At 34.2% G+C, this 26618-nt stretch overlaps 1 protein-coding gene and 1 non-coding gene across 3 annotated transcripts; one reads left to right on the top strand and one right to left on the bottom strand.

Moving 5' to 3' along the window:
* The first annotated feature begins 14624 nt into the window (after nucleotides 1-14624).
* LOC8269248 (G2/mitotic-specific cyclin S13-7) lies at nucleotides 14625-17498 on the top strand. 2 transcript variants are annotated; one of them, XM_048379870.1, is made up of 8 exons: nucleotides 14625-14869; nucleotides 15333-15534; nucleotides 15649-15709; nucleotides 15793-16050; nucleotides 16174-16299; nucleotides 16389-16796; nucleotides 16879-17057; nucleotides 17160-17498. In XM_048379870.1, exons 2-8 carry the CDS (start codon nucleotides 15410-15412, stop codon nucleotides 17305-17307), a joined length of 1305 nt encoding a protein of 434 aa, XP_048235827.1. In that variant the 5' UTR covers nucleotides 14625-14869; nucleotides 15333-15409; the 3' UTR covers nucleotides 17308-17498. The 2 variants fall into 2 exon arrangements, with proteins under 2 accessions (XP_048235827.1, XP_002517277.1); XM_002517231.3 differs by having other exon boundaries at nucleotides 15384-15534.
* Nucleotides 17499-20828: 3330 nt separating this feature from the next.
* On the bottom strand, nucleotides 20829-20935 carry LOC112534575. The gene has a single exon (XR_003078863.1). It is a non-coding gene; the product is annotated as a small nucleolar RNA R71 (small nucleolar RNA).
* Between the last annotated feature and the right edge of the window lie 5683 nt (nucleotides 20936-26618).

Here is a 26618-nt window from a genome sequence, read left to right on the forward strand (position 1 = left end):
TTGAGAGCATCTCAATGAAAAGTTATATTAGTGATTCAGATTAGCTTGAGTTTGAGATATTTTGAATGAGGTTGAACAAAATAAAAGGTGAGCTAAATTCCAATTAAGTTTAAACCATTTGAAATATTAATTTTTTTAACTTTTTTTTACATAAATGAAAATATATAAAAGTAAAATAAATTTTATTAATATTGAAACTAATAGAGGATAAAACCATAAAAACAATAAACTCAAAATAATAATGATAGAAACAAGTACTTTACTGAAAATAAAATAACAACATTAAATCTGTAATTAAAAAAAATCTTAAAAAGCTTATCTTGTTATACTTTTTAAATAAGTTTGAATTAATTAAAAAATCATGTAAATGAGAATAAATAAAAGTACAATAAATTTTATTAATATCAAAACTAATAGAAGAAAAAATTATAAAAAATTAATAAGCTCCAAATAATAATAATAAAAGCCTTCTACAAAATTAGATAGAAATAATGTACTGAAAAAAAAAATTATATCTCCAATTAAGAAATTATATAAATGAGAATAAATAAAAATAAAATAAGATTTTATCAATATTGAAATTAATAGAGGAATATGCCATAAAAAATAATAAGTTCAAAATAATAACAATAAGGACTTTCTATAAAACTATATAGAAGTACTTTACTGAATATAAAATTAAAAAATTAATTTTCTATTTAAACTATTTTTTAAAAAAGTTTAAAATGAGCTTGAACTTTTTGAAAAAAATTAGATCACATGGTTACACTTTTTAAATAAGCTTGAACTAATTAAAAATAAAAAGCTGAGTTTGAGTCAAATTTGCATTGTTCCTTTATCTTTAATCTGGTGAAAAATTTATAAAATGATAGGAGGTGAAGTCAATACATTAAATGGAAATAAGCATTAATGTGTATATTAATGTCATGGGTACATTAAATAGCCTTATAAATATTAAAGAACACAAGGAAAAAGAAAAGGAGGAAAGATAGTCACATACATTGGAATGCACTCTTGATAAATAGGTATGTAAACATTGCAAGGACCAGTAATTTAATTTATTGGAATGCACTCTTGATATATAGGCATGTAAACATTGCAAGGACTAGTAATTTAATTTTTGGAAAATGCTATAGAGATAGAATAAATGCATCACAATAGTGGCATAATATATAAATTTATATAAATCTGCATAAAAAATAACTAAGATTTGGTGAGAAAATCATAAAGTTTTCATTAGAAATATCAATAGTAATTAATGTAATTAATTTAAAGCCTTTTTTTATTAAAATTCTGGGTAATAAATGAGTTATTATCAAATTAAATAAAATATTTTTATTTTGATTTGAGATATATTTATTGTGTCTCTACTTGAGACGAATAGCATTATCTGGGTGTTGCTAAACGGATCAGTTTGATCCAGATCAATAGGCAAAATGTACAGTTAAATCACCAAAATACCCTTAAAAGGTTTTAGGCGCTAGTATAGATGTGTGTATTATCGCCACATAACACGAACATCTTACCGTCTAAAATCTTACCAAAATTTCCTCTTTTTTTCACTTTAATATCCAATTATAAGAATCTCTCAATAATTAATCTCAGTTTAATAAAAAAATATTAAAAACTAAATCAAATTTAATTTCAATAGCTTGATTGTTAATTCAATTTAATTTGTAATATGTTTTAAAACTAGAATAAATTGAAAGTTTATTTAGTCTTTCATGTTTCCAAACAAAACCAAATTTTATAACCTAAAGTGAGTTTCTCTTCCAATTACCTTAACAACAAAAAATACATATTCAATGGATGATATGTATAATAACCAACACAAAGATCAATTAATGGAGGAGATATTTGACTTTATTAAAAACGACAGTTTGATGGAAGGTGGTGATGGAAGCCATGGTAACCTAGATGCAATGAATAATGAAGAAGGAGAAGACGCAAGTATTAGTTATGTAGAGGAAGACGCAGAGGATGCCGATTCTGAAAAAAAAAATGTAATAGAAATTAATTTTAGTAAATATTTAAATGACTCTATGAATCATGATGATGCTGATTTAATTATGAAATCAAATGCAACAATTATTTGAACTTTGAAGAAGGTCTTAAGCCAAGAATGATGTTTTTCAATATTAATAACTTAATTCATGTTTATAGATTTCATGGTGTGTTGAAAGGTTGTCTTCTCATAGCCTCAAACTCGCAGATCTAACATCCATGGTGATAACCTGAGGGTTCCTTCCACCATACATCTACATCAATTATGAAAATTGGTTCTTCCATTCCTTCTTATTTTTTGTATTATTTGTTCTTAGAAATGACTAGGATTTTAATCCTTAGTAAATATGACTAGATTAAATGTTTTTATTACTATGCATAACAATAGCGATTTGAATAGGATAATTAAGAACTAGGTTTTTTAGATTTGATTCTTTTGCCAATTAAAGTTTTATATTTGATTAAAAACATATTATAGGTTAATATTTAGATATATTTGTTAATACGATTTAGTAATTAAGCCTAAATAGAACATTGATCTTTTTATTTTGATATTTTTTTGTTAGTTTTTAAGATTTTAGGGTTCTAGTGACTTGGGATTTTTTAGCTTTTGTAACTTTTATTTTGTTGTTTTTATATGTTTTATCTCATTTTAATTAATTTTAATACTTCTGCATGTGAAAATCGGCTTTGGAGTGTGAGATTGTACTTGTGAACAAAGAAAAACCGACGGGAATTTGCCTTCAGACTCTTGAGCCGATGACTCTTCATGCATAGCCGGTCGACTGATCAAGCTAACACATTTTTTTTGTATTTCTGGCGTATTTCGATATATTTTCGGCCTCTGTATAGTTTCAGGTCTTTCCGGTTTTGCGATCGTAGTTGTAAGCGGGTTGTAATAGTTAGGAATTTTCTTTCTGCTCTATTTTCTTTATTTTTATTTATTGAATGTTAACTCAATACATGATTAAGTGACCTATTAATAAAAATGGGCCACATAGACTTAGGGCTAAAAACTGATCCAACATGAATTTGATAGTCTAATAGGCTAATCTACCTTAACTGGCCTTAAACCCTAAAATCTAATTAGACTAGTGGGCTTTGGCATATTTAGTTAGAGTTTGAACTTAGTTAGGGTTGAGATCATAATAAATGAGCCTTCTTATAACAAGTAGTCCAATAGGCTTAAAGGCTAGAATCCAAAGAGCATAATATGTAATTGGGTTAGCATAAGTGGGCCTCACACATTTTTAGTTAGTAAGCTAGATTAAACAAACTTAAACATCGGCCAGGCTTGAATAAAATAGGCTAGACTTAGGTGTATTGTGTGTTGTTTCTGCATACCTGTGTATAAAATGCTTGTATTTATAGGAAATATTTTGTTAAACAATAAATTTAAAGACTAATATACACAATAAGAAAGTTGGCTTTCGGATCCATCTCTGGACTCTATGGCGTAAGCTTCCTTATGGAATATGGGAAACCCTACTTATTAGTAAAAGTGTCCCAATGATTACTTGGGTGGCGACTCCTATCTCCATACTAATCTTAGTGATTAGTTAGAGCATTTCTAATTAGGTTGAAAAGCCTTATAATATTGTAGTCGCTAAAGACACTTGGTTGCGAAACCGCCGCTCTCATATACCGCAATATCTCTTGACTTTAAAATCATCTTCATGAACACCGTAATATCTTAAATTTTAACTTTAGTGCACAACGTAAAATATTATACTTTGTATTTCTCAAAAGTGGATTTTATTTCTTAAAATTCATTGTCGTTTGAAAAATCTGTGTTTCATCAGACATCTACTCGATACTTATTAGATATCTAATTATTTTATGTTATATGATACCCTTTTCTCATACTTACATATTTTCACATGGGTACAACGACTAGTTTTTTTGAAAAAAAAAAAAAGTAACTCTGCACAGTCATCTCACGACAGTCTTTTGTAGAGACATCTACAGCTTTTTACAGACAATGACGGTCTAGGAGACACAGTTGCAACTTTCTACAAATGTCGATACACAACTACGCTTTCTACTTGACAAGAATAAATTGGTAGACACCTTTTAAGAAGTCATGAAGGACTTTATAGAGATATGACAATATAGCTGTTGGAAAATTTCAAACTGATATTCCTTATTATTCTCTTAAACAATTAGTCTTATCTCTTATAAATACTTCTTCATCATGTTTAGAACTATGGAGAGTGGTGCTTTAACACTAAATCTATCATAAAATTCAAAGAGTTCATTTATTAAATTTCATATATCATTTCTAGTCTTTTGATTTTTCAAAGTCTCTCCTAAATTAGATTTTAAGGAAAGAAGAGTTTACAACTCTAAATCTACCAGGAAATTCAAAGAGGTTATGCATCAAGTATTTATTCTTCATTTTTTACTCTTTAGAATTTTTATTCAATCTCTCCAAAAATTGATTTTGAATTAAAAGAAAGAATTGCTCTATCGCTCATACTTTTCAAGAGAATTTTTCCAATATCTGATTTTTATTTAAACCTTCTTGTGATAATGTTTAATTATTTCCATTCAAACTCCTTTTGTGTTTATTGTTGATCTATGTAGGAATTTGTATTTTATCTTTGCTTTTTAAAATAAAAATCTTGTAAAGGTTTTAAGCGCCTAAAAGAAAAACTTGTGGTTGAGTTAAGTGTCACAACCGCCTAGTTAGAAGTTTGTGAAAGGTCGTCAAATACCTATTAAAGTCTATTAGGGGTGACATAGCCGCATAATTGAAAGTTTGTGAGAGGTTCACTTACACCTATTAAAGCTTGTGAGAAGTAGTTAGAAGCCTGTAAATTATGAAAATCAACAAAAGAGTGGGATAACCAATTTGTGTTAGGTGTATATTTTCATATGCTTTATAAGGCTTGATTCTAGCCATTTGAATAGAGTCATATAGTAGAAAAAAGCTTAAGATGTGATCCTTAAGAACTGAATATAGGTCCCTGTATTGAACCAGTATAAATCACTTGTGCACTTCCTCTATTTTCTTTTGCTCTTCACTTTCATATTAAAATATGGTTTCTATCTTTCATAGTCATCTAGTTATTGTTAAATTTACAAGGTGATTTGAATATATCACTAAAGACACTTGGGTGAGCGACTAAAACTGCCGCCCACAGTGGCGACTCTAGTGGGGATAAGAGAAGCTAATTCTAGTGTATGTTTGTCTTTAATTTTATTATTTAACGGGTGGTTCTTGCATCACTACACCTTCACACATTGTGCATTTTGGTCTCTATAGCCCCGATGGCGTCAGTTAGTGGTTCTGTAGTTCCACTCGAACCCTAGAATTGCAGCAGTGGCTAACCATCACTCACATGTAACGAGTGAATTTTCCTCATCGCATGGACCCTTAAGTAGGGAGACGAGCCAAGGAAAGAGACTTTTTACTTGTGGGAGTCTTTTATCCTCGTCTTAGACTTAGCTCATGGTAATGACAATAGCAATCTCCTTTAGGAACGCTATTGCTTGCTATTTAAGGTGTTTCTTCTTATTTGTACCCAAGCCCACATATTTGAAACCCTTGGCCCAAAGATATGTAGAATCAGGCCCTAGGTCCAAAATTTATAAGCTTTATACTTATACTGAAAAAATTGCCTTGTTTATTTTAAATATGCTTTTGAGAGTTTATGGCATGCATGTCAGGCCTACTATCCCCTATTGGTAGGAAGCCCAGGCCCAAAATCCTAATGAGGAAAGACTCACCATGCACCGTGTGTTGGGGCAATAAGGTTAGAAGGATGCTTTGTATATTAATGTGTATGCTAACCCTTTTTTTTCTTCTATCCTTGTGCATGGCACATGCATCATATAAACATTGTTAGAGCCATATAGACACTCCTTTGGGTTGGAGGAGATAAGATAGTGGAAGGTTGGAGAGGATACCGATCTTAACAAAAATTCAAACCGTATTAGAGCTCCTTAAAAAGCCAAGACATCAAGCTTTCAGAAGCGAGACCAAAGCTACATCTGAAATGGCCAATGAAAGAGTTAATGAGCAGGATGTTGAGATCCTTAAGAATGTCGTTATTGACGTTCTAAAGGGTGTCATATGGGAGGAACTCCAACAACTTTTGGCTAGGATGGCTTTGGATCAAGCTCCACTTGCTACTTTAATTACACTAGCTAATCCCTTTCACGTTGAACCGCTTGTAATCGATCACGGCCGCCAATGCTAATGCCGAAGACCTTGCTAGAAGAGGAGTACCTTATAATTTCTAGGATTTTGACAAATATGTGTTGGACCAAGTGAAAAAGGAAATAACCCTTGCCACTAATGAAGCTGTAAGTGGCTTAACTGCTAGGCTTGACAAGATATAAGGCATACTGGAAATCAAAGATTTGGACTCGTCCTACGATTTTGAGGAGTTAGTGTTGACTGGTAAGGACAAGCTACCTGCAAAGTTCAGGATGCCTGAGATGAACAAGTTCAACAAAACTGATGATTCAAAGGTTCATCTAAAGCAGTACATCACCATCATGGGAACTACACAACTGAATAGGATCCAAATTATCAAGCTATTTGTACTATTACTAAAAAGACTTGTGAATTGGTATCAATGATCTAGAAAAATCTGCTAAAGCTGAGTGGTGTGATTTGTATAATTTATTTGTTAAACAATATGATTATAATACTCAGTTGGAAGTCTAAATTAGAGATCTTGAGTTACCAAAGAAAAGCTGAACGAGAATTTCTTTGATTTCTTGACTAGGTGGAGAAATAAGGTTGGATTGATGAAGAACAAGCCTTCTAAAAGGACCAAGTTCGTATAGTAGTATGAAATGTTCTTCCTGGTTAGGCCGAAAGCTTCAGATGATGAATTAGAAGACTTTTATGGACTTGGATAATGATGGGCTTCAGGTCGAGGAGATTGACAATGACAAAAGAAAAATTGTGCAAACCGGTAAAAGGCTGAATTATCAGGCTGGAAGAGGTAGAACTCTGGATGTGAATGTTGTCTAACAACTGAAGAAGTTCTCCAATTTAGGTAACCTCTCTCAAAGATTTTTGAGAGGTTAGTATAGAATGGCATGCTCCAACGAACCACTCTAAAAAATCCACCAAACCTAAATGCACCTGGCTATAAACCTAACACCTACTGCAAATTCCAGCAACCACCCGATCACCATACAAACAACTATATCCAGCTGAAACATGAAATTCAAGACCTCATTGACACCGAAAAACTGACCGACCCAGACCAACCCAGTATCAGAAGAAACCCTCTACTAAACTACAGTAACATACCACCACTAATCCAAGTGTCCATAATCATCTCTGACTTCAGTGAAGAAGAGATCATGAACTCTTTCGAAGATATAACCCAACCTGAGCTAGAACTAGAAACTGAACTAGATAGCCCATAGAGAACCTTCATTGAGTTGGGGGCATCATTATCCGTGGTGTTCCATCACTTAAAATAGAGCGAAAAACTCAAACCCCAATCGCCAAAGAATTATCCTAAACCTTACAAATGGTCAATACTGTGAGTATCACCAGGGTTTTGGGCATGTGATGGACCAGTGCAATTGTCTCAAGGACGAGGTTCAGAACCTGATTAACTATAGGAAATGGCAAGTTGAGCAACTCTCTCGATATGATTGTGATGACCTGTTGGAACCGCCTTCAGGCAAATTTGATTTTAAGGTTCGCTATTCATAGCCTTCTCTAGTTGACATTCGAATTAAGGACATTATGCCAAGTGGCTAGGGATCAGAGGATGAACTGTGAGCCTTATCTTCTAAAGGTTTAGAGGGAAGGAGAAAAGAAGTCGATTTTGGCAATAGATATATGGTAAACTTCCGTAGATGAGTGTGATATCCAAGACTCTAGGGCAAAGGATATTTGGGCAGACAACGAATCTGACAAAGAGGCCGAGATAGTGGGAAAGGACACGGGGGTTCAAGAACTGAAGCAGGTCGAGAAAGCTCTTGAAGGGGATAATTGATTACCAGAACAGTTAAAGAAAGAAGAGAAGATAACCGACATCTAGGAGCTGCTGATGCACTCATCAGATCATAGATAGGCTCTAATTCAGGCATTGTCCAGTATAAGCATTAGCACAACAGCTACTCCCGAGGAAATAATCAAAACGGTAACTGACAAAACTATTGGAATAATCGCTTTCTCGGATGAAAATTTACCACTTGAGGGAAGAGATCATAACAAGGCTCTTTATATAGCGGCAGAAGTTAAAGGGAAAAAGACCCCATGTATGATGGTAAATGATGGGTCAGCTATCAATGTGTGTCCTTCTCGCATACTCCCTAAGCTAGGGATGACTGTGATCTAAAGCATCAAATATGGTGAGAAAAGACGTCGAAGGAACGTTCTCAACATTGGTGAAGATGGGTCTTATCTAATTATGGGTGGAATTTACTGTCTTGGACATTCTAGTAACTTTTGCACTGTTATTAGATAGGCCATGGTTCCATGCCCTAGGAGGAGTGCCTTCCACTATACATCAGAAGGTGAAGTTCCTTCAATAAGGCGAAATAGTAACTATTAATGCTGGAGGTGGTAAGGTTGTCTCAGCTATTCAGGAAGTTGCAAGAGAGCTAGAAGCCCCTACCAAATTCTGAGTTGATGTTTTCTACGAGGACTACATGGATCCTAAAGTAGTCAGGATGTTCAAAAAGATGGATTTCATGCCTGGAATAGGGCTAGGAAAGAATCAGCAGGGTATTGTAGAGCTACCAGACTTCAAAGGTCAGAAAACTCGGCACGAGCTGGGTTACCATGAAGATGAAGATGAGGGCAAACAAAAGGGTAAGACTTTAAAAGATATATTTGTCCAGGAGTATAAGACTTACTCTAGGGAGCCCGCACCTATTATAATAGTTGGGATTGAGTGTCAGAATTTGAGATATTCAATAATCTGATCGTCAACAGTATGGTTGAGTTAAGTATTAAGGAAATCCATGAAAAGATCACCACCAAGGTTGAGGAGCTGAAGCTAGAGGAACTCGCTGCTCCATTTGAGAAGCTGAATCAACAAGAGCTAGCTGCCCTAATAGAAGGATAAATCATTGATGTATTTTATGACGATGTAATAACATCCAATCTTTATGAAGATGATGTTTCTTTTCTTTCAAAGATCAATGATATGCTTATTTATGCGATGTTTTTTCTTATGGTAGTGTACATTTTGATAATCATGACATGTGCATGTTTGATATTAATTCCATAAAAATTAACTCATGTAATCTAGGCACAAATGAAAATTCAAGGGACACTGTGATAGCTCATGATATAACTCCTAAGGAAATGATAAATTATAAAAATAATAGAGAAAAGGAAAGAGGTATTTGCTTAGTCCCACAACAACATGTCAGGGTTAGATAGAAAGATAGCAGAGCACCACATCCCAACTTATCCACACATCAAACCAATCAAGTAGAAAATGAGAAGGCTAAGGCCGGAATAAGTAGAGAAGATTCAAGAAGAAGTTTCTAAGTAGGTGAAAGCTAATTTTCTCGACATAGTCGACTATCTTGAATGGTTGGCGAATATCGTCCTAGTCTCGAAGAATGATGGTAAGGTAAGAATGTGCATGGATTACCGGGATCTAAATAAGGCATGCCTTAAGGATGATTTCCCCTCTCTCACACAGATGTCATAGTTGATAGCACAACTTCGAGTGCTATGTACTCTTTCACCGATGGTTTCTCCGAACACAACCAGATCATAATGACAATAGTAGACAAGTCGAAGACCTTATTCATCACCGACTGGAGGACATACTGCTACAAAGTTATGGATTTTGGATTAAAGAATGTGGGGGCAACTTATTAAAGAGAAATCACTATCTTGTTTCATGACGTAATGCACTAGGAGGTAGAGGTATATGTGGATGACATGATGGTCAAGTCTGAAACAAGAGAAAGGCACTTCCAAGCTCTTGATAAGTTCTTAGGACGAGTGGAAAGATATAACCTGAGGCTTAATCCAAAGAAGAGCATATTCGGGATAACATCAAGTAAGCTGCTGAGGCGTATAATGAGTTAACGGCGAATATAGATTGATCTGGACAAGGTAAATGCTATTCAAAAAATGCCAGTGGCAAAAACAGAGAAAGAAGTCAGAGGATTTCTAGGACGTCTATAATACAGCAGCAGGTTCATTTCTAAGATCACAATGGTTTGTGATCCTATATTCAAGCTTTTGAGGAAACACCAACCCGTTGTATAGGATGAACATTGTCAGAAAGCCTTTGACAGGATTAAAGAGTATCTAATGAAGCCATTGATACTAAAACCCCGAAAGGATGGACAATTATTGATTATATACTTGGCCTTGGAAGAGGAAGCAATAAGTGTGATGGTAGCGCAATGTGGACCCAACAAAGTAGAGCATGCGGTCTATTATAGCAGTAAGAAGTTGTTGTCTTATGAGTCGAAGTATAACCTCGTAAAGAAGATGTGCCTAGCCATAATATGGGCTGCAAGAAAGTTGAGGCATTATTTACAATCTTATAGGGCGCAAGAAATCTCGAAAAGAAACTTTTTAGAAAGTTTGAATATCCATTTCTTACAGGAAAACTGGCCACATAGTTAGTACTCCTGACAGAATTTGACACCAAGTAGGTAGTCAAGGGCATGCTCTAACGACATTTTTAGCTTAGAATGCGATTGAGGAGATGACTCTTGAGATCTGGAGTTCCTAAATGAGAATCTAGGGGCAATTGAGATTCAAGAATGGAAGATGTACTTCGATGGAACTATAAAGGTAAGAGGTGCATGGTTAGGGGTAGTTTTAATTATGCCAAAGGGAGAAATGCTACCAGTTGCTAAGAGATTAGATTTCAAAGTGACTAATAATATGGCGGAGTACGAGGCATATTTATTTGGATTAGAAGTAGTCGTGGTAGCATGAGTAAGGCAGCTAATGGTCTATAGGGATTCCATGCTAGTGATCCAACAAGCCATTAAGGAATAGGATGTAAAAGAGGAAAAATTGAAACCTTATGTCAATTACCTCAAAATTTTAGTTTGTAATTTTTCTAAGTGTTTGTTCATATACTTGCTGCAAGATGAGAATCAGATAGCAGATGTGCTAGCTACTTTAGCATCAATATGGAATAAACCTTCATAACTTTCAATGAAGTCATTGGTTATCATGACGTCAGGAGCACCTCGTTATTAAGGAAATTGGGTCATGCAAAGTTCAAATGGGACCAGAAGAGAAGCTATAGTTCTACGACCTAAAGAGATTTGTAGAAGACATGGTGTATCTAGAAGAAGCAACTACAAAGGATAGCTACGCGCTGTGGATATAGGCTAGGAGTTACCTCAGCAATGAAGGAGTGTGATGGCTCGCTAACACGACTAGCAATCTACAGGTAAGTGCACCTATCAAGTCTAATCTAGCTATGGCAAGTATCAATGTCGTATCCCACAGGAACTGAGAAACTAGTGCTACTACGCTATTCATATTATCTAACCGATCAAAAGATGGTGAAGATTATTAACTAAAAATGATTAAGAGTGCAATTGAAAGCTAAATGTTAATAAAGAGAATGAAAGTTGAAAAAGGATAATAAGATGAGTTAGCCCAATTGGGGATCACTTTAGTTAGCCGGCTTACAAACAACAAATTATGAATTGATTGATTATGAATTGCGATCTGTGGATAATTTTTTAAATGAATTGGCCTCTCTCTCGAGTTAACCAATTCCTAATCCTAAAAATCTAAAGTTGGAATCTCTTCCTAACAATTGATTTTAGAATAACATTAATCTCTAAATTACCACTAATAAGAATGTCTAGTTCTTATTCCAGTAAGTTATTACACTTATCTGTAAGATGCAAATCACTTAATCATACAAGCAGTTCTCCAAACTCAATTGAATTTCTCAATTACAAAGGAGTCCTAAAATCGATTCAACAATGAAGAAGAAATAATAGATTTTATTATACTTGAATAAAAACTACAATCTTAAATCAACAATCCAATCAATTAAGCATAAAACAAGCCTAGCATGGATAAAGATCACCCCCAAATGGGTTTAATAGAATTAGTTACACATGTTCATGATTAAACTAATACAAGTATTGAATATAAAGTAGACAAGAATTGAAAAGAATATGAACACCCTTTTCTCAAATGGTGAGATGCTGTCTTATCTTGAATAACTTTGTATCCAAGCTCTACAGCTCAAGATCTCTTTCTTCTTTCCTTTAAATCTTCGATCTAATCCTCAAAAGCAGCTATCTTGATAATGTTCAAGTGAAATTCGTCTCCGTTTTCTGCTTCTTGATCGTCTGAAAGTTAGTTTTGAAGGTCTATCTTGAATACTCCAAAGTTCTCTTTCTCTCTTTTTCTCTTCGCGTCCCACTCTTTCTTTTTCTTTTCTTTTAACTTAGGTTTCAGGATCAACACGACCTGGATTTGGGAAGTGCTGACCAGCACGGCCTGGATCCATGCTTTGTTGATCTAAGAGTGTACATCTTGGCCCTCTTCAACACAATGGAATTGAGCCGTGCTCCTTAGCACGAATATATTCTTAGGTTGTGTCACTCTCAGAAACCGTATTGCAAATCAATTCTTTTCCCCATATGTAAGGCATTTCAGCACGCCCTCTGACCCTGACCGTGCTCCTCAGCATGAGCATGTTGAACAGTCTAACGCGACCAATTTGTTCGTTTCTTCCCAATTAATGGTCTGATTTCCCTCTAACTTTGATGATGTACCTAGAAAAACACCTGAGACACAAAGGAAACTAAAACAAGATGATTTTAATATAAAAACACATAAATTGCTCTAAAAATAACTCAAAATTAAGAATGCAAACATACGTACTATCAAGAATATTAGAGTGCAATACAAAAGAATGGCTTCAGATGTCTAGATTTGATGTGTTACTAAGACGGAAGCACAAAAGTAATGGAAAAAAATGCACAAAGGAGTGTGGGCCTTATATGAACGACATAGTGTTGACTAGGAAAATCATGTGTCAAAGCTATTACTGGTTAATGGTGGAAAATGATTGTATAGCTTTGGTAAGAAAATGTCGCAAGTGTCAGCTTTACAGTGACCTAAGTCATGTATCTCCGGCTGAGCTATATTATTTTATTGAATACTAAAATTAAATTATATTAAAAGTAAAAAATTATTCTAATTTTGATAAAAATAACTTGGATGAATTAAATATTTAATAAAATTATAAAAATTAAAAGATAACTTTCTAATTAATTTAGTCATTTAACTACGTTGATTTTAAATGAAATGAGATAATATTTAACTCTGTAAAAACATAAAAGAATTTTGTTACAATAAAAATAACATAAAAGATAATCAATGTATTATATTAATGACTCAAATGTCAAGTCCGAAAGTAGAAAATATTATCATATTAAACAATTAAGATTTATATATATTTAAATATTTATAAACTATAAAAAGATTAGCATCTATCCAAAAATTAACCTTTTTCCCATTTTATGTCAATGTGTTAAGGAAAAAGATAAATAACAATGCAATGCTAATCATCATACACAATTTTTTACGTATCATGTTGAACTGATTTTTCATTCAGTATGGATTAGACCTGTTCATGGGCCGGGCCTGGGCGGGTTCGGGTCGGGCCTGACCGGGCCTGATTTGATTTTGGACAAGCCCAAGCCCGCCCAGGCCCGAGAATTTTTTCATATCTTTGAGCCCAAGCCCGAGCCTGAAATTTTTTGAAAAGCCCAGTCCGGCCCGACCAATTATTAAATCTGTCCCAAATTGTAGTTACATTTAGATTTAAGGTTTTATTTTTATTAATATATTATTAATAACAATAAAACTATAAATAGAAATAATAAGTAACAAAGTGGTATTGGCACTTAATTATAAGTTGAAGGTCACAGTTCGAGTGTTAGGTATGACATTTCTTTTTTTTTTTACTAACTAAACTAGATGTCGAGAATTAGGCTTTTGTGGATTCGGATCGGGCCGGGCTTGTACTAAAAAATTGTTGTCTAAGTCCGGCCCGAAAAGTGTGGGTCTGGGCAGGCCGGGCGGGTACTCAAGCCCATGAACAGGTCTAGTATAGATACACCTAGTTGCATATAAATATAAGCCCCTCCCAATTTCTTTTGTTTTTTTTTTTTTTAAAATTTTGAAGAGAGGAAGAGAGGAGAGAGTGACTTATTTGGTCGCTAAAATGACAGCACGTGGCTATAGCTTAAAAAAGAATTTTTTTTTAAGAAAGGAAAGAATTAGAATAATAAATAGAAGTACGATATTTCTCAGTATTACTTGCCTGTATATGTATAAGAACGAATTTCCATGCGAGCGATATCAGCATTCGACACGTCTACCATGAGCCCTACCGTTTATGTTTTATAGCACGTGTTGGCAAAAGAAACTCGTAGCACAGAACTTTTATATTACGTAACGTAACAGTGTGATCGAGCCGCTATTACCATATATATTTTAACATTAACGGTAACTTTTTTCCTTTTTTCTCCATACTTGTACCAACGGCTATAAGACTTCATATCAATCTATGCCGTTCGATAGAAAAATGATCAAAGGGTCAATAATTAAAATAAATCCGACCGTTGCAGGGCCAAGAGACGGCTCCCTTCAGCTTCAAAAAGAGAACAGTCCCTTTCTTCTTCTTATTCTCCTATCTCATGTTACTTCTTCTCACTAATAAGAAGAGAAAGTTTTAGAGAGGCTTAAACAGAGAGACAGAGAGAGTGGGAGATTGTGTGTGTGTTTTCTTTCTTTTTTTTTGTTCCTGGAGACGATTATTGAAGATATAACATCAAATAGAGAGTAAAGGTACTATTCAAATCACGATCTGAAAAATGGCTTCAAGACCCATAGTTCCACAACAACCCAGGGGTATGTATTGTTTTTTCCCTTTTTCCTTAAGAAAAATAATTTCTGTTTTGATTGGTTCTTTTGATGATGTATATATGTCCTTGATTTTCTTCATAATGGGTTTTATTTAATGTTCTTGATATTGAGGTTTTTCGTTTGACGCCCACCAAATTTTGTTGATTATTGAACTATCGCATATGTGGTTTGCTGTTTGTTTGAATAAATATACGTTCTGATGTGGGTTTCGAGTCCTTTATTTATTGATTGATGTGGTGCTTTCTTGATTGTTTTTTGTTTGGTTTGCCGATAAAATAAAATACCCCTTAGGGGAAACAGCAAATGTTTGTCATGTTTTTGGTTTCAAATCATCAGAAACTATTTAGTCGTCAGGTCCAATAAAAAGAAAAAGATTTCTCTAATTAACCTTCTTGAATTTTTCCTTGGCCTTACAAATATATGGGTTCTTTGTTTCTTTTATTGAAGGTACAAATTGTCTTAAAGGATAATTTGTAATTGAATAATTATCTGAAAACAGGTGAAGCAGTTGCAGGGGGCAATAATATGCAGCAGAAAAAGAATGCCGGTGATGGCAGAAACCGCCGTCCTCTTGGAGATATTGGAAATCTAGCAACTGTTAGAGGAATTGATGCTAAGCTTGCGAATCAGGTTTCTCGACCCATGACAAGGTCTCTCTTGATCCTATGTCATACTGCTATTGTTTGTCATGTAATTTTTGTAGTTCTTCTTCTTCCTTTTTTTTTTTTTTTTTCTTTTCTGCTGATTTTTCTTTTATCTGACAGGAGTTTCTGCGCACAACTATTGGCCAATGCCCAAAATGCAGCAGCAGCAGAGAACAACAAGGTTGATGTTTTTTTGGGGTCTTTTCTCTTCTCTTTAAATTAAGTAAACAAGTATCTGAACTAACTGGTTTTCTATGAATGCAGAAATTAGTTTGTGTCAATGTGGACAAGGTGGTGGCTCCTGATGGTAAAAAGGCCGCTGTAGCAGCAAAACCAGCACAACAGAAGAAAGTCATAGTGAAGCCAAAGCCCCAGGAGGTTATTGAGATAAGCCCTGATACTGAGAAAGAAGTTGTTATAGAAAAGCAGCAGAAGAAGGCAGTTGAAATGAAGAAAGAATTGGAAGGATCAGCAAAGAAGAAAGTTCAGACTCTTAGTTCAGTCCTCACTGCTCGAAGCAAGGTGTGAGACTTTTTTATTCATTTATTTTTTCCTTCTCTTAACTCTGTTGATAGTGTATGCCATATTGCTGATATACGTTCAGCTTGTTCTGATTTGTAATTTGCCTTCTGTTAATAACTGTAGCTTGCTTGTGGTCTGACAAACAAACCAAAGGAGGATATTATTGACATTGATGCAGCGGATGCCAATAATGATTTGGCTGGTGTAGAATACGTTGAGGACATTTACAAGTTCTATAAGCTAGTCGAGGTATATTTATATATATACATATATTTTTCCCAGTTCATTTCCTCCCCATGTTTATGCCTCTTAGTTTAAATATGAAACTTCTGATGCAGAATGAAAGCAGGCCTCATAATTACATGGCATCACAACCTGATATCAATGAGAAGATGAGAGGAATTCTGATAGATTGGTTGATTGATGTGCATCAGAAATTTGAGCTCTCACCTGAAACTCTTTATCTCACAATCAACATAATTGATCGGTTCCTTTGTGTTAAAAATGTTTCAAGAAGAGAACTACAGCTGGTGGGGATCAGTGCCACATTGATGGCCTCAAAATATGAGGAAATATGGCCTCCTGAGGTCAATGATTTGGTTTGCATTTCAGATATGGCTTACACTCATGCACAGGTTCTGATTATGGAAAAGACTATACTGGCAAAGTTGGAATGGACACTAACAGTCCCTACACACTATGTTTTCCTTGCTCGTTTCATCAAAGCATCTATTCCTGACAAGGAGGTGTGTAAATGAATCCTAATTCTTGCAAATTCTCATTCTATTGCTTTTATATGTATGTAATTGGACTGTCTGCTGTTTGTAGCTGGAGAACATGGTCTATTTTCTTGCTGAGTTGGGCATCATGCATTATGACACTATAATGTTCTGCCCATCAATGGTTGCTGCCTCAGCAGTCTATGCAGCTCGATGCACCCTGAAGAAGAGTCCTCTTTGGACAGAGACACTCAAGCTTCATACTGGTTTCTCAGAATCACAGTTGAAGTAAGTTCTACCATTGATGTTTGCTATTCTTCTTCTCTTTGCCAGCAATAGTAGTGGGGTTATGGGGTTATAGTATTTAATAACACGTTTGTTTGCAAACAGGGATTGTGCGGGATTGCTGGCATTCTTGCACTCCAGAGCAGCAGAAAATAAGCTTCAGACAGTGTATAGGAAGTACTCACATCCCCAGAAAGGAGCTGTTGCACAGCTTCCAGCAGCCAGAAGTCTGTTGCCAGCTAGTTTGTGTTAATGGAAAAGAGAAGAAGAAAAAGTGATTCGAATTGTCCGGTATGTGAGATATGAATCGGGAATGTTCATTAATGTTTTTGTTGCCAATATGGGCAACCAATTCTTTCTTGTTTTATAATTCTTTTAGTGTAATTTTAGCAAGACCTCCATCAATATTATTCTGGCAAAGTATTCCTTTGCTGCTTATTTTAATGGAAGAATTTTCTCTGTTCATTACTTTACATTTAGTTAAATACAAATTATTAAAAGGAAGAATCGAGGCACAAATACAGGAATAATTCCCAACTTTTTTGTTACTGTAGGGTTGCATAGCCGATTTCTCAAATACAATTATGGCAGTTAGTGACAAACCCCAACTGCCCAAGGACATCACGATTGTATTTGCAAGCTACTTGTCTCAATCCTGCTAAAAGCTGAAAAGGAAAAATACACATTCGTTATTTTCACAAAAGTTCTAATTACAAAAAATTTACATTTTAGAAATACACTGTATTTTTATTATTTTATTTATTAAAATGTTTATAGAAAAAGATTTATTAAATTCATAATATCCAAAACAACTTATAAATTAAAAGTTAATCCATACAAATAAATATAAAAACCATTGTTCTTTAACTATAAAAAGTAAACCAGAAGATACGTTTTTATTATTCTCTTTTTAATATTATTTAATATTAATTCAATTCTAATTCCTCAGGAACTGATGTTACAGTTTCTGAAAAACTTATATTATATAGATTTTAGTTCCTAAAGTAGTATTAGTTTGAGTTTCTGAAGAATTAATTAAATAAATAATTAAGGTATAAATTTCTAAAAAAAATTGACCTAGGTTTTGAAGAATTATTGGTCTCTATAATCAACTAATTGACATATTATTTATTTTTGTATAGACGATGTCGAATTTAACAAAACTTGAATTTTGTGGCACTTAATATCACGGATAAGAATACCGTGATATTAAGAAAGATATGACCATCATAAATAGATGCATTAAAACTATAAGTGAATATAATATGTATTTTTTATAATTTGTTCTAAATTAAAATTATATGGAGAAAATATTACTGATTATGTTCTCTTAGAGAAAACAATTACTTGTTTTTATGCCCCGAATATGTAACCTGCATCAACAATATCAAGAGAAAGAAAGAATATTGGGAAGTGAATGAGTAAGAAGAAAAAATAATCATGATCGAGAACGTAGCCAAGGCGTGGACAAGTAATATCAATTGTGGTAGTAAAAATAATAATGCATCTTTCTATCAGAAGTGAAAAAATTGTAAAGAGAACAATAAAGCAAACAAACTTCAAAAAATCAATGTTATCGATGTGGCATGAAAAAACATTATTCTCATATATTTTATTACTGATCTGAATCAAGAGTCCTTAAAGAAAGAAAGCAAAAATATAGAATAAATTTAGTAGAAAATGATGATGATTTTGTTAATTATTTTTTAATACTTCTTAATTTATTTTTGTTAGAAGTAATTCTGTAAATATTACTCTATAATTTTATTTCTTTTTTTTTCACAAAACATTGTACAGCTACTATAAATTAATCTTGGAACACCTGTGTAGTTAGTTACAACTCACTTGTAGAAAGACTGAGGCACACTGTACATAGGAACAACAAGGAAATGAATACAACAATCATTCTCCAAATTCTTTTGTCATTTTTCTCTTTTAAAATTTTGCCTGTGTCATATTCTATAACTTAGTATAAGAGCCGTCTGATCCATGAGAAGTAACAAATTTTCTTCTTCATCTTCTACAGTCTCCAAAGAAAATAATCAGACCTCCATTGCCCTATCTCAAGTACCTAATCTTACTACAACTTATACCTACCACAACACCTCAACTCCCTATCAAACTAGATGAAGATGATTTTCTCTTATGCAAAAATGAGATGTTCAACGTCATCATAGCTTATGGGTATGAAGAATTCTAGATGGGTCTCGCTTATGTCCTCCTAAATTTTTTGAAGATGCACCAAGAATCATAGATCTAGATCAATCCAAATTATATATAGATATTTAAGGGTATTTTAGAGCTTTAATGATATATTTATATATATAAAATGGTGAAAAACCTCACTTAAGCTTAATTGTCTATTTTTAGGTAATATTAGCAAAAAAGGAAAATATAGAGCTAAATATTCAAAACAAACTTAAATGTGCATGTTTGTGTCAATGCCCAAGATTAAGACGCATGGACTACTAATTATAAGGCCCAAGGGATAATTTTAGTCATTTGTATAATTATTAGGATTTATATTAAGAGTTATTTATAGGATAGTATTTGGTGGAGATAAAGATACTTACTTATCTCTAGGGAGATTTATTTAAAGGAGGACTCTCCTATATATATATATATATATCCATCATATCAAGTTAGTAGTAATATTTGTTATGAAAATCTTTAAGTTAAAAGTATTAGAAACATCATCTTTACTTTAATTTATGTTGGTCTAAGAAACCTAGGTTGCATCATTAGTTTGAATAATTTAGGGAAAAGACACATCACCATCTCATTTATTAGATATAGGCTTAAAGTAAACAAAGAGATTACTAAGTAATTGGCTAGACTAAATACTATCTTTAGCATATAGTTTTAGATCATAAGCATTTATATTTGCATTGCATATTTATTTATTATTTAATTACTTTACTTTATGAATATTACTTTCTCAACATTCTGATTTAGAGTATTTAGATTTACTCTTATTATTTTGTGTTGATAATTAGTCTTTATAATAAGTGGCTTCATAGTTCCTTGAGAGATCGACCTCGTGGTGAACTTACCCTTACGATAGGAACAATTCGTGCACTTGCGAGTACTAAAAGAGACACATCAAGTTTTGACGCCGTTGTGGGGGAACTGTGTCCAAATTTATTATATTGATTGATTATCAAAAGTGTCTTGTGTTTGTAGTTTATTTTGTGTTTTCTAAATTATTTTTTTTATGTGTTCTTGTTTTGTTTGTTTGTTTTGTGTTTTGAATTTTGAATTTTATTTATGTTTTTTTTGTTTTTTTTAAATTTTTTTTAAATTTTTTATAGTTTTTCTTTAATATAAAATTTCCTTTTATTTACAACTAGAAGAAGAATCAAAAGAAGAAGTTGATATCATGGCAAACCCACGAAGAGAAATAGGAGCTAAAAGACCAATGGCTATGAAGGATTATGCACAGCCTACAATTGGTAACATTACTTCATGCATAATTCTAGGTGATGCATCTAGAAATTATGAACTAAAGAACATTCATTTTAATATGCTTCCTTCATTTTATGGTATGCCTAGTGAGGATGCATTAACATTCATTAGAGAATTTTACACCTTAGTTCATACTTTCCCATTATCTGGATTAAATGAAGATCAACTAAGAATGAGGTATTTCCCTTATTCATTGAAAGAAAGAGCAAAGGCTTGGTTAATGACCTTGCCTCCTAATTCTTTGAGAACTTGGGATGAAGTTTATCAAAAGTTTATGAGTAGTATTTACTCACATCAAAAGACCAAAGAATTAAGAGCTAAAAAATTTCTAATTTTTATCAAAAGAATGTTGAATCTTTTCATGAAGCATGGGATCGCTTCAAATCACTTTTATTGCAATGCCCATACTATGGATTCCCACTTTCAATAATCAACTAATTATTTTATGATAGATTAACACAACAATGTCAATGTATGGTTGATAATGCAGCTGGGGCTGCTATGTTAGAAAGGACAATTGATGAAGTCTATGACATCTTTGGGATGTTACGAGTCAATTCTCAATAAAAGAGTGCGAGGACAAAAAGAGTTTAAATGAAGTAGTAGCTAGTAGTGAGATGGCTATGCAATTGGTTGAATTGACTAAGCAAGTTAAAATACTTACTTCAACAAAAAAAAAAACTCACCAAATAATGAGGTATGTAGTATTTGTGGTATTTATGGTCATGGTTCTAATATTTCTCCATCTTTTGATAATTACAAAGGAAATATGTATGACCAAATAAATTTGATGGATTCTTACCAATCCATGCATCCTATGAATGACCCTTATTCCAACACAGATAACACAGGTTGGAGAAACCATCCAAATATTTCTTGAAAATACAATCTAAGGCAGTGAACCTATCAATGCAGACTAGCACAAATGGTGAGTTTAAGGTCGTATTCTCGGGAAAGGGTGAACCTAGACCTACTGTAGCGTCTTATGTTATATAACCTAAAGAAATCAATCAAGTCTTGTTCTATGACTAATTATGAACAAACAAGTAATTAAATGTCAAATTATCTAAAAGGATTTAGGAAAACTCTCAAAGGAAAAGCAAACCCTAGGGACCTAAGTTAATTGGAATTTTGTGAAGATAGAGATTAAATTGATTATTAATTGCAATTATCCATGGATGAAATCTTAACTGAATTTTATTCCCTCTCGAGATAACCAAATTCCTAAACCTAATAACCTAAAGTTAGAATCTCTCGTTAACGATCGATTATTCGATTAGCATTAAGGTTTAACCCGCCTCTATTAAGTTTGTTAATTCTTAATATGGCTAGTCAATTACCCTTATCTCTAAGTGATTATTAACCAGTTCTTGCTATTCAATTTTCTGATTACTAAATGAATCTCTCAATTACATAAAGCAATCTAAATTCCACAATTCACAACGTCTCATGAATAAAGTGACTTCTCATTAATAATAAAAGCAAGAAGAATCAAGAATTGATAATCAAAATCTCATAACATTAAGATCAATCAAACAACATAGGAACCCAATTGGGTTCAACAATTTAGCTACTCATACTAATATGCATCACAAAATAAGGAATAAAATCAGAAAAGTGAATTAAAGGCATGTACACCCTTCTTCAATAAGTTGGATGAGAAAACCCTAATTTTCCAATTCAGAATAGCAAACCCTAATTTGCCTATTGAATGCTCCCAAATCTTGCCTTGACCTTCAAATTGATGTTGAAACAAGTGTAATCCTTCCTTTAATTGATGAAATTGATCTCCCAAAGTTGACAATTGAGGTATGGAAACAAATGATTTAAGTTCGTATAATAGAAATCAAGTCAAAAAATCGAACCCTAATTCACCAAATCGTTTTTGCCTATATAGTCCCTTCAGCACGGCCGTGGTTAAGCCTGTGCTAATCAGCACGGACGGAGTCCAGGCCGTGCTGAACCTATGCATTCAGTTTTATTGACCTCTTCCAGGCCATGCCATAGCCGGTGCTGAGCCACCACGAGCCGTGGTGGCTACGGAAACCGTGCCAAAATGGCATTCTTGGGGCCTCATTGATATTCGGAATCGGCGTGGTCATAATGCTAGTCCTTGCTCAATTTGATGGATTTTGGTCCATAATTGCATGTATTTCCCTCGATTATTGACAATGTCCTTCGATAATGACCTGAAACGTGAAAGGAACCAAAAGACAAGTGATTCTAGCATAAAACGAGATAATTATGCACAAGAATGTAAACAATTGGGCATGTAAATATGTATAATATGATGCCTATCAGGGGACATCTCATGAGTTAGAAGCTTACTTATAAGAACATCCGCAGGAACTTTCCCTAAGTCTTCATTTGCTTCTTCAATACTAGCAACTCTAGAACCATACTTATCTAAAGGAAGGCCTCTAAGGATATTGTCGTTGATGTTCACTAGCTCATAGTGCTTTCCAAGCTTTCTAATATTGTTGATGATGTTGGGAAGTCTATTGTTCATGTCGGTAACAGACTCATTAGGCTTCATCTTGAACATCTCGTACTCGGTGACGTACATTTGGATTTTTCTTTATTTCACTTATTTTCTGCCTTCATGGTAGTTCTCCAAGGTAGTCCAAATTTGATGAGTTGTGGTGCAATGTTGCACTCTCCCACACTCTTCTCTAGAGAGACAACTCACAAGTATAGCCATTGCTTGCTTGTGCTTATGGGTGTGCTTCTTGTGGGCATCAACCCACTCTTCTCTAGGAAGAACTCTTTCTTCCCCATTCTTTATTTCAGTAGGAGAAATCCATTCCTTCATCATATAATCCCACACTTCAATGCCATAGGAATTCAAATAAATTTCCATACTAAATTTCTAAAAAGCATAATCGGATACGCCGAAGAATAACTTGAGGTGTTAAGCTCCTTCGTTGGTTGCCATGATCTTTGCACTCGTAGTTAAGCTTGATAAGAGTGAAGTGGCTCTGATACCACTTGTTATCCCTTGGAAGCAAGAAGGGAGGTTGAATTGGTGACCTCAAATTGTAGAAGTAAGAGATTTTAGGCAAGAATACAAGAGATTAAGGAAAAAGGTAAGGAGATTAAGGGTTAAAGAAGTCAATACAAAGGGTTTATAGTGGTTTGGAACAAACCTCCCCACGTCCACTCCTTAAGATCACACTTGAGTATTTCATTATAATCACTTAGATTACAACCTTGGATTTTACAAGTTCACCCACAACTTGGTGTTTTCAAGGCTCACAGTAAACGTCTTCCCTTAGTGTATCAAACTCTCACTAAGTCCCTTAACCCTTGAGTATTACTGGTTACTCAACCACCAAATTTCTTGTGTTTTTAATACCTAGGCTCACACAATAACCCTTTTTGAGTTCTAGTTGGACAAAGGTTTCAACTTTATACACTTTACAAAAAAAAAAAAAAGAAAATGAGTGCAAAACGTTGAGAAATGAATTTGCAAGAGTTTTGGTATATCTAATTCACACAATTGGTTCTTGAGTCTTTAAGAGGGGTATTTATACTTGTACTAACCCCTTAGAGACAACCTAGCCTAGAGAAGTGGTTCGACGAAGGCGAAAAGTGGACGCCGAGGTAAGGATAAGATGCTTGGACAAGGAGCAGCTTCTGGTAGGCTTCTACGATGGCAACACTCTAAGGTATGGGGGTACATGAATGAATTGAATTGCACATCGAAATGGGGCAGGGAATGGTTGACAACATATTTGTAAAGAGTTGAAACTAATCACATGAGGTGCCTTTTGGTTTTTTGGCCGTGGAGTTGTAAGAATTCCAAAGTTGGTTCGGAAAAATTCTAGGATGGGTGACCTCCTGGGAAGTTCTCAAACCCACTAAAGGGATAAAACCGTGAGGCCAGTGGTGGGCCAAAGTGGACAATATCTAATGTGATCTGGTTCTGGATCGTTAAAAATGGTATCAGAGTAGGACTCCTTTAATAACTGTGTATTCGAGGACGAACCAAGCAGAAGCTGGTGGGCATGTGACAGCCTGGCCTAGAGAAGCGATCCGACGAGGGCAGGAAGTGGACACTGGGGCAAGGATAGGATGCTTGGACAAGGAGCTGCTTTTGGCAGGCTTTTAGGATGGCAGCACTCTAAAGTACAAAGGTACAATGAATGAATCCAATTGCACATCGAAATGGAGCGAGGAATGGTTGATAACATATATGTCAAGAGTTAGAACTAATCATATGAGGCGCCTTTTGGTTGTTTGGCCGTGGTGTTGTAGGAACTCCAAAGTTAAACGTGCTTGGTTCGGAAAATCCAGGATGGGTGATCTCCTCGGAAGTTCTCGAACCCGTCAAAAGGACAAAATCGTGAGGCTAGTGGGGGACAAAGAGAATAATATCTCATGTGATATGGTTTGGGGTTATTACATGCCTAAAGTCATGGAAAGCGCTACCCCCCGCTTTCTGTAGAGAAATCTTCTATTGATTTAGAAATGGATTTTCAAAAATGATTCTTTCTTCAGTGGCTTGTTTCCTAAAAGCGTTCTTTCTTAGTGGCTTGAATCTTCTATTTTTAAACAAGAATGACAATTTTTTTTTATTTTCTCTTATATATTTTCTTTCTCAATATTTTTCAAGTATCGATATCATTTATTGCCAAAACTTAGCTCTTCATTGTTAACCCTAACCCTTACTACCTCTTTCTATTTATAGAGGTAAGGTTTCAAGGGAAACCCTAAGAGAGGTGATAGATTTTAGGATTATATCGATAAACATCGAATTTTATTTTTAAAATTTAAATAATTATTGATAAAAATAATGATTATCGTTCAAAAAAAAGACATAAAATTGTAGAAGAAAACCACATCATACTGTAAAAAAAACCCAATCAGTTCTATGTAGAGCCAATTGGCTCTATATAGGGGAAGTTTTAAAAATTGCAATTAGGTTCTTAGACTTGTAAAAACTGCCATTTTGACCCTTAAACTTAATTTTTCTTAACAATTAGGTCCAAATTGATTTTAAAAAGGTAATTTCATATGGATTAACCTTGACCCCATCCTCGGGATCGCCTGTCCTTTACCTCCCGACACCAGACGAGGCAATAAATTTGATTATAAAGTTTTTTCATTTTTTCCTTAATATCTAGATCTAGAAAAGGGGTGCTAACAGCTGCCCTCGGTTTATTGAAACTTATGAACATGCAATACGTTAAATAAATTAAGACAAATCATAGACATCAAGGATATAGCAAAAGGATATATGAGCTGTAAAAGCAAAACCTCGTAAGCTCAAACTTCAATTACTGATTTGATGTGGGGGCCACACTCGCTTGGGTTGAGGACTTTGCTTGGTTAGGTTGAAGACTTCGCCTGCTTAGGCTGAGGACTTCACTTGCTGAGGTTGAGGATTGTGCCTGCTTAGATTGAGGACTTTGCCTACTTATATTAAGGACTTCGCTTGCTTTAATTGAAGACTTCACCCATTTTGATTGAAGGACTACACATGCTCAATTTGGGAATCACGATTGTTGACTTTGGGAGCCATGCCCAATGATTTGGGAACCACGCCCGTCTAATTTTAGGAACCATGTCCGATGATTTGGGAACCACGTCCACTGATTTAGGAACCACGCCCGTCTGATATGGGAGCCATGCCTGATGATTTAGGGACCACACCCGTTGATTTAGGAACTACGCCCATAAATCTCGACAATAGGGACAACTGTCAACACCCATTTTCTAGATTAGATATCAGGAGAATTATAAAAAAATCAATGGTGAAAGTTACTGCCTCTCTTGAGTCTTGAAGGGTTGAGGAATATTGAATTCTAATTAGGGTTGTGAGTAATTCAATCAAAGTTATATATTTGAAATCAATTTGGAATCAATTGACAGAAAAAACTCAGTTTGAGAGGTGAAAATGCAATTTTTGAAAGTATACGTGTCAGCACCTATTTTTTCGAATCTAGATATTGAGGGAATTATGAAAAATCTTATGATGAAATTTACTGTCTTTCTCAAGTTTGGGGAGACTAAGGACAGACGAATCCAACTTAGGATTGAGAATAATTAAATTAAAATCACTAATCCATAATCAATTTGGATTTAATTGTCAGAAAA

Source organism: Ricinus communis, chromosome 10 (assembly GCF_019578655.1).
Source record: "Ricinus communis isolate WT05 ecotype wild-type chromosome 10, ASM1957865v1, whole genome shotgun sequence".
Lineage (NCBI taxonomy): Eukaryota > Viridiplantae > Streptophyta > Magnoliopsida > Malpighiales > Euphorbiaceae > Ricinus > Ricinus communis.

Excerpts from the sequence above, each read along its gene's own strand:
- LOC8269248 (XM_002517231.3), top strand. The coding sequence starts at position 14,833 with ATGGCTTCAAGACCCATAGTTCCACAACAACCCAGGG. Across the intron at positions 14,870-15,383 it reads AGTTCCACAACAACCCAGGG|GTGAAGCAGTTGCAGGGGGC; the intron begins GTATGTATTGTT and ends ATCTGAAAACAG. Across the intron at positions 16,797-16,878 it reads CATCTATTCCTGACAAGGAG|CTGGAGAACATGGTCTATTT; the intron begins GTGTGTAAATGA and ends TGCTGTTTGTAG.